The sequence below is a fragment of the Pongo abelii genome, chromosome 10 (genome assembly GCF_028885655.2).
Source record: "Pongo abelii isolate AG06213 chromosome 10, NHGRI_mPonAbe1-v2.0_pri, whole genome shotgun sequence".
Classification (NCBI taxonomy): Eukaryota; Metazoa; Chordata; class Mammalia; order Primates; family Hominidae; genus Pongo; species Pongo abelii.
This window is the reverse complement of record NC_071995.2, coordinates 16,263,125-16,277,805: the sequence shown is the minus strand read 5'-3', so window position 1 is coordinate 16,277,805 and position 14,681 is coordinate 16,263,125. Positions and strand designations below refer to the sequence as shown.

The 14,681-nt window shown below is 37.4% G+C and overlaps 1 protein-coding gene across 2 annotated transcripts in view; it reads right to left on the bottom strand.

Moving 5' to 3' along the window:
• The window catches only part of PTPRO (protein tyrosine phosphatase receptor type O), a 285,274-nt gene that overhangs the window by 25,673 nt on the left and 244,920 nt on the right, over nt 1-14,681 (bottom strand). The window contains exons 16-19 of one of the 2 annotated variants that reach the window (XM_024257382.3): nt 14,319-14,387; nt 11,578-11,661; nt 6,212-6,247; nt 2,313-2,394 (exon numbers count right to left, since the gene is read on the bottom strand). In XM_024257382.3, coding sequence (XP_024113150.2) covers nt 2,313-2,394; nt 6,212-6,247; nt 11,578-11,661; nt 14,319-14,387 — 271 coding nt within the window. The remainder of the gene's footprint in view (nt 1-2,312; nt 2,395-6,211; nt 6,248-11,577; nt 11,662-14,318; nt 14,388-14,681) is intronic. The other variant, XM_024257383.3, reaches the window with a different exon arrangement.

Genomic DNA, 14,681 nt, shown 5'->3' with positions numbered 1-14,681 from the left:
TTGGTTCTCCCAATACCCTCTCTTTATTGGGAGATAATGCCCTTCTTAGGTTTTGCTACTTGAGCCACATGGTTCCAGTTAGAGATTGTGTGCATCTGCCCTCTCTGGCTGCGATTGGTTTGAATGGGCACCATGACACAGGCTCGTCCATCAAAATCCTCCCCTGTTAATTTTCAAACTACAAACAAGAAAGAGAGACAATAGTTCCCTTTGGAAACCATGGAAACAAAAGGCTGTGGTGCTCAAGGGTTGTTGTTGGTTGCTTTTCACTATGAAAAAGAGGTTGGGCTGGGCATCGTGGCTCATGGCTGTAATCCCAGCACTTTGGGATGCTGAGGCAGCTAGATCACAAGGTAAGGAGTTCGAGACCAGACTGGTCAATATGGTGAAACCCTGTCTCTACTAAAAATACAAAAGTTAGCTGGGCATGGTGGCGGGCACCTGTAGTCCCAGCTACTCAAGAGGCTGAGGCAGGAGAATCACTTGAACCTGGGAGGCAGAGGTTGCAGTGAGCCAAGATCGCGCCACTGCACTCTAGCCTGGGCAACAGAGCGAGACTCTGTCTCAAAAAACAAAACAAAACAAAACAAAAGTGACAAAAAGAAAAAGAGGTTGGTTTCAGTGAAACAAAGTGAAACCAAGACAGAGAGGGACCCCTGCAGGGCTCTGGTCCCTGGCTCCAGTCATCCCTGAAACCGTGCTGCTTCCCTGCACGTAGTCTAGCTACTCAACCCTTTCTTTGATTGTATGAGATACCTTAGTATCCTTTGAATAAACCCCGTTTCCTTTAGTCTAAACAAGTTTGAGCTATGTTTTTGTCACTCACAACTAGAAGAATATGTTTACTGGAAAATGACTTGTTGAATTTTTTTTCATGCAATTCAGAAACAGTAATAGTTATGTTTGGGCTTCAAGAAATAAACTGTGAGTTGCCAGCAGAGGTTATGATCCAGCTGTGCCACCAAGGGCATGCCATCTTGAAGGAATTAAGAAAATGTGGCTTTAATTAGGTTAAAAGTGTAGCTATGCCATAATTTCTATCATCATTGTTAGAATCATCTAGCTATTTATTTTTTCAGAGTTTTGCCTCATGTTTGCTTAGAAAAAAAGTCCTCGTTTCCTTAATATACTTTCTGAAATGCCACCCTCCTCATTCATTTCCAATTCAAATTGAATTTCTTTGAGTATAGCATTTGGTGTAGCAGCTATAATATCCTATGCACCTGCATACAATGGATAAGTGAGCAGGCTCTGTGTGGAATTTTTCAGGACACAGGTGGTAGTTAGCGGTCTTTGTATTTGGTAATGTATAAGATTCTTCTCATCCTCAAATTCCCCATTAGTGTCTGCACACCAGGACCACTGATGCTTTTTGCAGACTAAAGCTGTCCTTGGCTGATAAGTGGAAAGGAGAAATGATTTTAAAAACTGAAGAAAAAGCAGCTACCTTAATAGAAAAGAGCACTTAAAAGGCTTTATAAAAAAAAAAAAAACTACAGAATTTAGAAAAATCACTTTATCTTCCCCTTTTCCCTGAATCACTGACCACTCAAGCCATGCTATAGAAACCTGAAGGATGGGGGGCCATTTAGACTGTGTTATGAGCTGTAAAATATGTAGAAAGAAAAAGTGAGAACTAATTATCTTCCCCCACACTGCTGCGATATTAGATTCACTCACTTCCATCTCTTCTGACATATGGCTTTAGATCCAAAGAAATATGTGTCCTTTGGAGAAAAAGAGATGTTGTCAATTTTTTTCTTAACGCAAATCATGTGTAACTTTATCTCCCCAATTTGTCCAAGGAAAGAAAATAAAACTGCACAAAATTTCTTAAGTAGAATGCCAGGAGTCCTATAGTTTGAAAAGCCCTACTCCAGGACGTTATGTGCCCAGGACACAAAGGGGGTCAGTTTTATTCACTATCCGCCCCTGCTGTGGCCTAAGAAGCATGAGAAACACTATAAATCCCCTGAAAAGGAAATTCTGTCTCAGGCTTCGTGCCTCAGCTTGCATTTTTCTTCTTGTACTCTCGATTTCCCTGGTTTTTAATGATGGCTTCTACTGTACCTATGTTTGCTCACCTCAGTACCTAAACCTATTCTCTTCTTCCCCTCATTTGTGCCACCTGAGGCCTTGCCTACCAAGCAAGGATTGACAACCCTTGCTCTAAACCAGCAGATCAGCACCCGCCAGTCCAATACCCTTTTTGTTATGCACTGCCAGTGAGCAGGGACATGATCCCAACACAAACCCCACAATTCCCAGGCCCTTTCCATTACAGAAGGTAGAAAATGCCTTAACCAACTCACCTCAAACTGAAGAGAAAATTTATAGTCAGAGTCTTTGGCCATATCCTTAATATAGGCATCAAAGTCATCCAGTTGAACCGGGCTTTGTCAAACACAAAGAAATATACATACATTTTAAAACTCTTGTTGATAAGTATTATATATTGTTTAATATCATACTTCTTAATCTTCTTGGAGAAAATAGAAGTTTTACTTCCCTAAGGTTAGCACTCGCCTTTTTTTTTTTGATTCAAGTTACCAATCCTTAATATATTGCAATTGAAAAGAAGGGCATATATGTCCAGCTTCCTTGATAGGAGAAATCTCTAGATTTCCACTTGGCTCTTACTCTAGCAGTACAGTTGTATATATATGCGTACTCATATACACATCCCCCATATGTGTTGCTTCTAAAAAACTCTGGCATATGGAAAATAACAAAGGATTGGATTCCAAAGACCTGTTTGAGTTATGGTTTTGCTTTATTGACTGTGTTATCCTAGAGAATCACCTAACTCTTCAGAGTCAATGTTCTCATCCATAAAATAAAATAGTTATAGCTACAGGGTTGACATACAGTACATAAAGAACTTTGTAAGTTTCAACAGCTTTACAAGTATAAGGAATTGTGCTGCTAGCTACAGTCTCCCCAAAGCAGAGGCAGGATCAGTGGGATGAAACTTTTGTCCAGAAAGCTCCCAGGGTCTCACTGCAGCGAGTTATCTTTAGAGGCTTGCATATCTATAAAAGTATGGAAATGGCTCAGAGGTTCAATCAAGTAACACATCTGAGCTATGTTTCTGCATCCGCAGCAGAAGTTCTCACTTTTTTTTTTTTTGAGAATAAGAATCAAGTTTTATCTGTTGTAGTTTTCTGTAGCTGCTTATCTCCTCTAGAGCCTACCTAAACCAATTTGCTCTCTAAAGTACCTCTCTGCTTCTGCAGAATGCCACATTCTGTCATCTAACTCAAGCCTTTCCACTTTGGCAGGGTCCTTATAGTTGACCCTTCGCTTGGTCTTGTGGTGTGTTACTCAGCTTGTATCATCTAACTGTGGTCTTTTTTGTTTTGTTTTGTTTTGAGACAGAGTCTCACTCTGTCACCCAGACCGGAGTGTAGTGGCACTATTTCAGCTCACTGTAACTTCCGCCTCCTAGGTTCAAGCGATTCTCCTGCCTCAGCCTCCCAAGTAGCTGAGACTACAGGCAGGTGCCACCACACCTGGCTAATTTTTGTATTTTTAGTAGAGATTTGGTTTTACCATGTTGTCCACGGTGGTCTTGAACTCCTGACCTCAAGTGATCCACCTGCCTCGGCCTCCCAAAGTGCTGGGATTACAGGTATGAGCCACTGCGCCCAGCCTAACTGTGGTCTTATGTCCAATTAGAAAATACATAGTATTTAATAATGCTCATTTAAGGTTGTTGATTAGCTAATCTGATGAATTCATTTACGTTAACATTTTAGTAAATTTTAGAGGGCATTATATCTTCCAGAAAATACCTTTAAACTTAAATGTTTTTACTTAAGAACAATAACTCATTTATAAAACAGGCTACACTTCATAAATATTCACATGCGTTATCCTGCTTAATCGATCCCTGAGGTAGGAATAGACATTAGCTCCATGCTCCAGCTGAGAGAGCCACGGCTAAGAGAGTTAAATGAGTAGCCCAACATCACATGTCTACTAAGCAGTAGAATTCTCACTGGAATCCAGGGAGAGTAAGACCCGGTTCAAAGCTTTTCCCACTTCAAACTTGTTATCCTTCCAAAAGAATGGGCTAAAGTTGGGACTCCTCTCCTGGAATTAACCCCCTTAGAACTGCACTCTCTGGCTGGTGTCTTTGGGCAGTGTATCGACCTTAAAGTTGGATTTAACAACTCTAGCTTTCATCTTGTTACTAGGAAAATGGGCACACGTATACTGAAGGCAAACCAGACAAAGTATTTATGGGTTAAAAGAAGTAAAAGCAAGAAGCAGAGGGAAAAGAGAGAGAGAGGAAGGACTAGCAAACAGAAGAATGGACATAAGGGAGAAGGAGAATGACAAGGAAAAGAAAAAGAAAGCTGGAAGGGAGTAGAGACCAAAAGGACAAATATCTACAGAGGAAAAAGGAAAAGAGGAGGAGATGGAAAGGAAGGATGGAATGAAGACAAGTGGAGATAGAAAATGGGAACCATGGAGACACTGTAGTGGTGGGGCATTTGGAGTGAAAGAGAAATGCTAGAGAAGGCAAATAAAAAGGTGAGAGGAAAGCCTTTCAAGAAATGTCTTCTAGAGAAGGAGAGAGGACTCAGAGGAAGATGAGACAGGGGAAGGTGGAAGCCGAATTGATGTGAGTTTTTTTGCTTGTAGGCATGTTCTACCACTCCTAATCTCTACCATATCTTTTGTCTGGGTCTTGCTTCTCCTTCTTTTCTTTGCCTGGGTCATGAGAGGAGCAAGCATTGATAGTCTCTCCTTTTTGTCCAAGGACACTATCTTCTAAATGCTCTAGTCTCTACCATTTTAGCTCACCTTTTTAGCTCTACCTTTTTAGCTCACCTTTTTAGCTCACCTGCCAACCCAACCAATAGTTTTTGGTAACAAAGTCTTTCTGTTTCTGTGAAATCATCCCTCCCAGTTGACGGTACCCTCTCCTCTATTCAGTCTGCTCTTATCTCTCCTACATCAGTTGGTATAAGCCAATGGAATGTATGCTGGTTTGAAATTGACTTAGAGACTGGACACGGTGGCTCATGCCTGTAATACCAGCACTTTGCGAGGCTGAGGAGGGTGGATCACATGAGGTCAGGAGTTCGAGACCAGTCTGACCAATATGGTGAAATTTCGTCTCTACTAAAAATACAAAAATTAGCCAGGCATGGTGGCGTGTGCCTGTAGTATCAGCTACTCGGGAGGCTAAGGCAGGAGAATCACTTGAACTTGGGAGACAGAGGTTGCAGTGAGCCAAGATTGTGCCACTGCACTCCAGCCTGGGTGACAGAGCGAGACTTCATCTCCAAAAAATAAAATAAAATAAATTAAAAAATAAAAATAAATAAAAAATGAAATTGACTTAGAAAAAATTATTCTGTTTTCATATATGCCATAAAATTATATGCCACTCAAGACTAACTAGAAACATTTTTACATCAACTTTTCTTTCGGATTATGTCATGGATTACTCATGATTTCTTTCCATAAGCATAGATGCCACAGACCTGGCTGGACCCCCTAATTTCCTTCTTGTACTAATTCACCAATGTTCTATCTAGGCAGGTATCAAGAACAAACTCTATATAAAGGAAAGTTCCACTCTTCATATGCAGAATTATAATTAAGAAAAGGCGTGGAGGTGATAATCTAATAGGCTTTTGAAATCAACTGGGGGTTAATTTTCACTTACCACAATAGTAATTCTTCTCATTTAATGGTTTAATAGATAAAGAAAACCACAGGCTAGATTAATTATCTTTTCTATTTATTATACAGGTTTCTTGAGAAAGCATTATCAAAGTATTTATTGTAACATTAAATAGAGTAAAAGCCTTTTCCTGCAATAAACACAGAATTTCAAAATACTAAAAGGATTTTTGAAACCCTTTGATGTAGTTAAATATTAGATTTTCATATACTGTATTTAGAATATCTTACTTCCTCCTCCAAGACTTTAAAAATTACTAACGATCCACTGTCTCAGATTTGGTATGATAAACATTGTCCTTATTTCTGATGTGATTTCTGTGATACACTTTTCTAGTGGCCACTGCCACTCAGGCATAAACGACCAATACATGATTGTGCTTAGCTATCGTAATATGCATTTGCCTCTTTCTCAAGCATCCCTTCTATTTGAAGGCAAACAATCTTTAATTGGAACGTTAAGATTATTATAACAAACATCCTTTTAAATGACATAGTAAGAAAAACTTACTTTGTCAGTTTCCTCTTCTTTAAACCATTTTTACTCCTGATAATTAAAAAAGAAAAGACAAATTTATCTGGGCAAAAGAATTGATTAACATAATAATTAAACTTGAAGAGCTTTAAATAATTACATCAGGTACCTCAGTTTTATTTAATTTTCATTAAACACATATCAGGTTTGTTTAATTACTTTTCCTTACATGAGAAGATAATAATAATTTCAGATTCATTTTTTAAAACTCTACTAGATTGCATGAACATATCTGCACTTTATACTTCCCACCATTTGCCAAAAACTGAGTTCTAGAAATGAAATTTCTAACTGCTGTTGATTAAGTTGCTAAAGCAGTTTGTAAATATATAGAACTATCTATCTACCACCTGAGCACTCCAATTTCTACAGGCAGGAGGGAAGAATGGGTGAATAAATGGAGAACTAATAAAGAGATGGTGGAATGTTGTTTTCTTAATTAAAGACTAAAATAACTTTTTCTGACATTTTTCTTTGGGGATGTGAATGTGTGCTGTCAGTGTGGACATGTACCTTATATAATTCTAGCATGGCGTTGTTTTTATTCCATCTTGAACTAATTTCTAAGCTATCTGAAGAACTGGACCTATTACCTGCTTGCTCTTCATCATTACTAGTCTATAAGCTCAAACACAGGAAATGCTAATGCATGCTTTAGTTAGTTACATTTGTTTAGGGGATAATTAAGGTAATGGTTTTCACCCAACCAAGTAAGATAACTTACCTAAGTTAGCTAAGGCTAACAGTATCTATTGAAGCACTTTGTGATTGTATTCTTATTGTCATCTATAAATAATAAATATTGAAACATGATTGACTGTATGAGTGACGTTACAGCAAACTTCTTTGCAAGTAATTTTCAGAGGTCTTTACATAATTTTGATAGACGCACCCAACTTTTCAGAAAATAAACAGTCTAGAGTAAATAACCAGTTGTAATCCTAGTACTTTAATGTGTCCAAATATTTATTTATGTTTAAAATTATGAATGTTCGGATATCTCCACTTCCTGAAAGCTTTCAGCAGGATAAAGCACTACTTTGTGCTTTCACAGCACTTTGCAAATGGAGAGTTTCTCACATTGTGTGATTGTTAGTTGCAGGTACACACCTTACACACCTTGCTACACTCACTATAGCTTCCCCCCAGGGCTGAGCATAGTTAATGAAACACCTAGTGGGCGGTCAAGAAATGCTTATTCGATTGAACTGAAACAAAATATCTCTGCCATGTTACTCTCAGAATTTCATGTAATGATTCCTTTAACAATTGAATACTAGACTTGGGCTTGTGATGTTCTATTGAAAAGATGGGACTTGCGGATGAAGACAAAGTAACGCAGGTCAAGAAATGTAGGAACACATCCATGAAGGCAAGTGGTGTTTGTGGTTTTCAGGTAGTTTTAATTTCCTCCCACTTCTAAGTGAAAACAATCCATTCAACGGTTCCTGTTCTGTTTTTTCTCCCTCACCCTCTTTGTCTTCCATACTTGAGATTTAGAGGGAAAAATCAGTCCAGTTTTTACTCTGCCTCTCCCTGACCCCTCAAAAAACACTGTCATGTTGGACATAGCTGTATCTTACAGGCATTTGGGAACCTAAAGGAATATTTATTGATCATGTTTTTTATTCAGCCCCGTGATGGTAATTTAGTTAGTTTTAGGAATTCCACATTTACTTCTTGTAGTAAGAGCCAATTACTTCAGTGCTTTCGGAAAGCAGAATGTCAGCGGAGATGACTAACAGCTCTGGTAAAGTCAGGAGGCTGCCAACACATTTTGTGATCAGGAGTGAACAAAAAAATACTTTCCTATCCAAACAGGCTTTAAAGGAAACTAGGAAGTAACAAATGTATGTAAGAGGGTAACACTGAATAAATTCAGTGCTGAAATATTAAGCTGCTACTACTCGGCAGCTGCATAGAAACTTGATTCATGGAGGAGAGACACATTTTTTTTTCTTTCAATCTCATTCATTATTGAATGAACTTTCAATATAATGTATAATTCTACTACATGTTTTGTATGACATATTATCATATACTTATTGGCATAAGTAATCATGATTTGTATACAATTTTCATGGTTCTATTTAGATCTTGCTGATTCCGAGGAGTTTCTGTATCCTAAGGCTGTGGAACATGACAGGATTGAATTATGAAGCTTCACTGCAACACTGATAAAATGTTCCTACATTTTCAATTGCTGTGCTAATTCCGAGACTAAAACCGGGGGAAAATTCACGCAGATTAAGGCTTTGCTAGCAATTTTAACTTAAGCATATTCTGTAAACAGCCAATATGTGCACGTTACAGTGACGATTTTGTGTGACATATAGGGTATCGCCTTTTCATTGCAAAAGATTTTCCAAATCAATAAATAACTCCCATCAGACACACTTACAGCATGTATGCATATAGGATTGTGCACTTTTAATTTTTTCTCTTTCCCTTATATTAGGTAAGGTTCAAAATCCTAATGACTTCAAAAAGTTAAGATACATTCTGCATAAATTAGCCATGGTTATGACAGTCTTGGAAAGCCATCCACACTGTAATTCATTCCGAAAAAGCAATAGCAAGGACATGCGATTTATAATGGTTAAAACAAGACAAAACAAAACTCTAAAAGTCTCCAATCTTGTAAGTGCTGCTTACTCTTTGATGAGCTAAGCAGAAACCATCCCCAAATCTTAAAAAGGACTTTAGGATATTATATCATTCTTCAAATAGAACGTGCAATCATCAGGAGTAAAGCTGAGCATTTTCAACTAAATGCCACTTCTTGCTTAAAATGCCAACTGCTGAGGATTGAGAACAAGCAGATGAATACCTGAGTATAGCATGAGGGTCATTACGGCAGTAAAAAAAAAAAAAAGATTTAACACTGAATCTAGATATAGCTAGTTCAACTTAGATGATTTCTTTCAATAGGAAACATACTCTAAGCTCTGAAAGTCAGAAATCCTTGCAGAACACAATCCTGAGACCAACCTAACTGGGTACTGGTGCTCCACACTGATTCTGCTACCACCCCAGGAAAAGATTCGAGCAACACTATGAGAGAGAGAAAGAGTTTTTTGATTTCCACACAAACCACTAGTGGCATCAGATGGGTTTTAGAAAATCAACAGGAACATATATTTCCAAGAAACCGATGGTTTAGAAAGGAAGTTGGACACTGTGGAGTTAGGCAGTGTGCGTCTGGGGAGACGGCTCTGTTATTTGCAGCTGTTGTTAACAGGGTAGGTGAAATATGAAGACAAACACATCATTAGGAGGATTACAAAGGACTCTTTAGCCAATGAAAGCAGGGGAAAATAACCACAAGTTATTAGATGAAGCAAACAGGGAATTGGAGTGGTTGTGTGAGTAGAAGCTGTATTTCCACGAGCGGGGAGCATGAATTTCACTTCCTTTGTATCTGGCATTGTACAAAAGGGCTGAGAACATAGTTTATATTCAGTATGTTTTCACTAGTTGATATGTGTGAAATTTACTGAAGTGACAGAAAGCATGCAGCTCTATGTTTTACCTTCTCTTCTCAACTGGAGACAACCATTTACAGTTTCAAGGTGATTCTTCTAAAAATTACTGAAGGGTATTTTCTCCCCATAAGTTGGGCCTCGTGCTATTTGATTGGTACTAGAAATAGCAGACCTTGTAAGGGTTGCTGAAATTTGAACATATGTTCATCAATGAGGCCTATTAAGGAATACATGCTTATTTGCACAGGCCTACCTTACGGAAGCTTAAAAACGCACTGTGGAAAATGAGAAAGTCTCAGAGAATTAAGCAAGGAAATGATATATGCATCTTTCTTTCATTTTATTTGCAATCTGGGATACTTTATGGGTATTTGCTATCAGTATTTTAATGATAGGCACACTATTTGAGGATGATTAGTAGAAGTTCAGTTAAAAGTAAATGTATATTTTGAAGGTCGAAATGGAATTTATGTGTGCTATTCATACCTGAAAACTATTTGATGTCAAATACTGAAAATGTGGAGTTGACTGTGCTGAAGCCCTATACTAAAAACTGTAACAATGAACTTAGAATAACAGTGAATGGGTCCTCAGCATCTAGCACATTCCTCTGACTTTATTACCTACACATCATGTCTACTTTGTTTCAAAAGCTTTCCTCTAGTCTCTTTTTTTAAAAGAAGATATGAATTCTGGAATTAACAATCGCTATTTTGAGGAAATCCTTTTTTATGTTTCTTCCAGTGCAACTTGAAATCCTAAATTCTGCCAGCTGTATTTATTCTGTCCTTGGAGGAGCTGAAGAACATTTGGTCAATTGTCTTTTTGAATAAATAAAAGCTCCAGATTGCTTTTCATACCCGCACCACCACCCCATAAGCTATTTTTTTCCAGTCTATGAGATATTTTTATTGTTTTCTTCTGAGACTTTTTCAAGTTGTCCACATTTATGGATCTGTCTGTACATAATTTAGTACCTAAACACTAGGTATTGATATTTAAGGACAATGACTTTTTTGTCAGTTCCGTGGGAAATTGCTACCTTTTATCTTATGGCACAGGAAAAGAAATAGTTCTTGATTCTTTAGTCTCAGAACTCAAGGTTATTATTATTATTACATATTAAAAAGTCAAAAGGAACACTTCAAGATTTGATTATTAAAATGATCTAGAAGTCAAGAAAATAAGAAATTAAAGGAGTCTGCCGTTTACAGAGGAAAGAATAGATTTCAGAGAGAACTGAGTTTGGAACCTGGATTTTGTACATAGTGGAATGTGCTACTAAGACAGTTAATCTCCGTAAGCCTCCATTTCCACATTTCTAAAATGGGACTAATTATACTCTCTGCAGGATTGTGGGGGAAAATTAAATAAGATAATCATACAAAGAGGCTTGCATATAGTCAGCTGTTTAATAGTCACTGAGTTAGCATTATTATAAAAACAAGGAGGCCTCAGATACAGAGGATTGTATAGACTCTGATTTCTCCATCTTAATGCATTTCTACCTTCTTGGAAATTTGGAGCTCTCTAATGGATGAAGACGATAATGGAAAATGGAAAGCATTATTTGCAAAGATGAGAGGCCAATGGATTGACTCAATGAAGAAAAAAATAACTAGTACTAAACGGGAAAAAACGCTTGCCAGGAACATCACAGAAAAAAATTTAACAGAAAACCTTATAGTTAACATCTTTGTACCGTTAACTGCTTTAATTCACTTCAATACATGATTAATAATTTTAGATGCTACTGAACATACAAAATAGTTAAAAAGAAACTTTCATTTTTGTTTACTTCTTGAAAGCTAACTTTTAAAGGGTTTGTGTTAAACAGTAAAAAAAAAAATCACTTACCAAGGATTAATATAAAATGCCAAAAGATAATCAGTCCAAAGACATGAGGGTAGCAGGGTTAAGAAAGCAAATATACTCCTACGCCTGTGTGCATTAATAGATAACAGATGGAAAGATGAAAAAGTTGCAAGAGTTAGTAATATAAACTGTGAATAGATATCAGTAAATTATCTACTGGGATTAATTAATATGAAAAGCACCTTAATTACAATTAAATATTACTCCATTCTGTGAAATATAAATGTGAGGGCTTCAATGCTACAATATTGACAAAATCAGTTTTTATTCACACATGACCTTATTGTAATCAGATATATTTCTTTCAAATTATTTTGTGTTAATTAGTCTGCTACCAGGTGATTACATTTTGCATTCAGTTAAATGAAGCACTTAAATGCCTCATTAGTTATCTTGAGGCTTATTCTTGGATATTATTCTTCCTATGCTTAAGCCTATTTTAAGCAACCTCTGTAACATCATTTGACAGCTAAACAGCAGCTTGTGTGAGAAAATAAAAATGGTCAGTTTACATATACTGATTCCGGTGAAGACTAAGCTTTTAAGAGACATTCTTATAAAGCTGTACTACTAAGTGTGACTTTCTGTATTGTTTTTAAATTACTATAAAATTTATAAATATAACCCTTAAAACAGACGTATGGATGATACTAGGATATCATTCATTCAAGATAAGTAGCTCATCAACTACTTAGTCTGTGACCTCACTGATACTCAGCTAAGTAGGAGCAAAATAGTTGAGTTTCACTTTAATTCTAATTCAGACTGTTGATTTAAAATGCCTGGTTTCAGATATTCAAACCACTTGTCAAATAGAACACCCATTAATATAGATTTTAAAATATCCTGTGACTGCATCTATAGTTATTCTGAGAATTAGGGGGACAAATACTGTCACCTTGTCACTTCAGTTATTACAAATCTTCAGTGAGATATCTATCCTCAGTCAGCTAGAAAATGCTAGAGTCGGCAAAACTCTTTGTGAAGAGCTGCAAAATGTGCTTGATTTTATAGAAAGATCCTGAAGTGAATTCTCTTTTGCTTCAGTTCTCCCATGACTGGTCCCCCATAAATTCCATGAATTGTGACTGGCTGTGAAGTTAGTTAATATCTACCTCTCATGAGTCACAAGTATTAAATACATATAATCGGATTGGTTCCTAGATGGGCCACTCATCACTGGTTTCCCATTGGGCCTTTTATAAGGGTGAACCAGGCATGAAACAAGTATCAGTGAGTCAATCTCTTAATTTTGGAAAGAGTGCTAATATATTTGAACAAACCTGGTAATGTTTCCTAACTTTTCACCATCAACGGTTGATGGATTTCTTTTTCTTCACAGTTGGGTTGTTTTTTAACAGCAAAATTCTATTCATGTTAAAAATTTTAAATGGCACAACATATTGTCTTATTAAAAGAAATCTGGTTTCAACTAGATTTTCAGCTAGAGTGAGTATCAGCTACGTTGAGGGAAGTAAAATTTATATGCTAAATAAAGTTCTCCCTCCCTCATTGATTCTGTAAAATTTCCAGTCTCCCATGCGTATTTCTTTAAGATTAACCATTTTAGGGAGTTAGTAAACAGAAAGAAATAACTGAACAATGATTAATATGACATATATTCATTTACGTATACTTTGCATAGTTTCTTGCAAAAGAAACAAACTAGACCATGTAAGTAGTACTAGCTTCATGTTAAATGTTTACTTAATTAGTACTTTTGTTGGGCATTGACTGAACTGGATAGGATTGTTAATCTTCATCTATCATTGTCAGGTATAATGTCAACCAATTTAATCTCCTGACAGTGCTCTTTAAAATTCGAACACTTCCTCCCTCCGGGTCCTTAATACTCAAGCATAAAGAAAAATGAAGCCATGTTTTCTTATGAAACTTCCCTGGCTTTGATATTTATTTATCTGTAAGCATGAGAATTGAATACTGGGCTGTATAACTTTTTAACAGAAGTGGTGGCTCTTATTGCCTCAGGCACTGAAATGTGAGTTTAAAATGGAGATGCTGGGTGGGCATGGGGGCTCAGGCCTGTAATCCCAGCACTTTGGGAGGCCGAGGTGGGAGGATCACTTCAGCCCGGGAGTTTGAGACCAGCCTGGGCAATATAGTGAGACATCATCTCTACAAATATCTAAAAATTAGCCATATTTGGTTGTGCGTGCGTGTAGTCCCAGCTACTCGGGGGGCTGAGGTGGAAAGATTACTTGAGCCCAGGAGGCAGAGATTGCAGTGAGTTGAGATCATCCTGCACTCCAGCCTGGGTGACCAAAGAGGGAGATTCTGTCTCCTCAAAAAATACAAAACAATAAAAAATAAAATAAAATAAAATATAAAATAAAATGGAGAAGCTGATCTGTCGCAAGCTGCTTCATTGGAATCTCTTCTTGTGCCACACTTGTTCAGTGTGGCTCCTGCATTTAAGCCCTTTTTCAGCACAGGTATTTGCTCCTGTGTGTGCACCACTGTTTCAGTCCCTTGTTTAATATTGTAAATACAGAGCAGACCGTGATGTTTTCCCTACTTCAGAACTGCACTGAGCTTATATAAACCATTATATTCTGTGAAGATCTAGCCATTGAAAGTCTACCATCACCGAAATTACAAAAGGATAATCAGACAAAACTATCCCCAAAGGATAGTAAAATCGACTTTGGAGCACACACAGCATAGTTAAACTATGTAGAAGCTTGTTCCGAAACAATACTCACCAGTTGTATGGAAGCTTTCCATCCCTCTCTAAGGATGCAAAATTGACAAATGTACCCGCTCCACACTCCCTGTTTTAAAGGAACACAAAATCAAGGTTACTGCTTGACAAAGCATTCTTACGTTGACATAAAAGTAAAGAGAGACTTTACTAGCTTATCATCACAGCATTAAGTTAAAAAAAAAAGAAGCTAGGCCAGGTGCTGTGGCTCACGCCTGTAATCCCAGTACTTTGGGAGGCTGAGGTGGGCGGATCACCTGAGGTCAGGAGTTTCGCCAACATATCGAAACCCTGTCTCTACTAAAACTACAAAAATTAGCCAGGTGTGGTGGCACGTGCCTGTAATCCCAGCTACTTGGGAGGC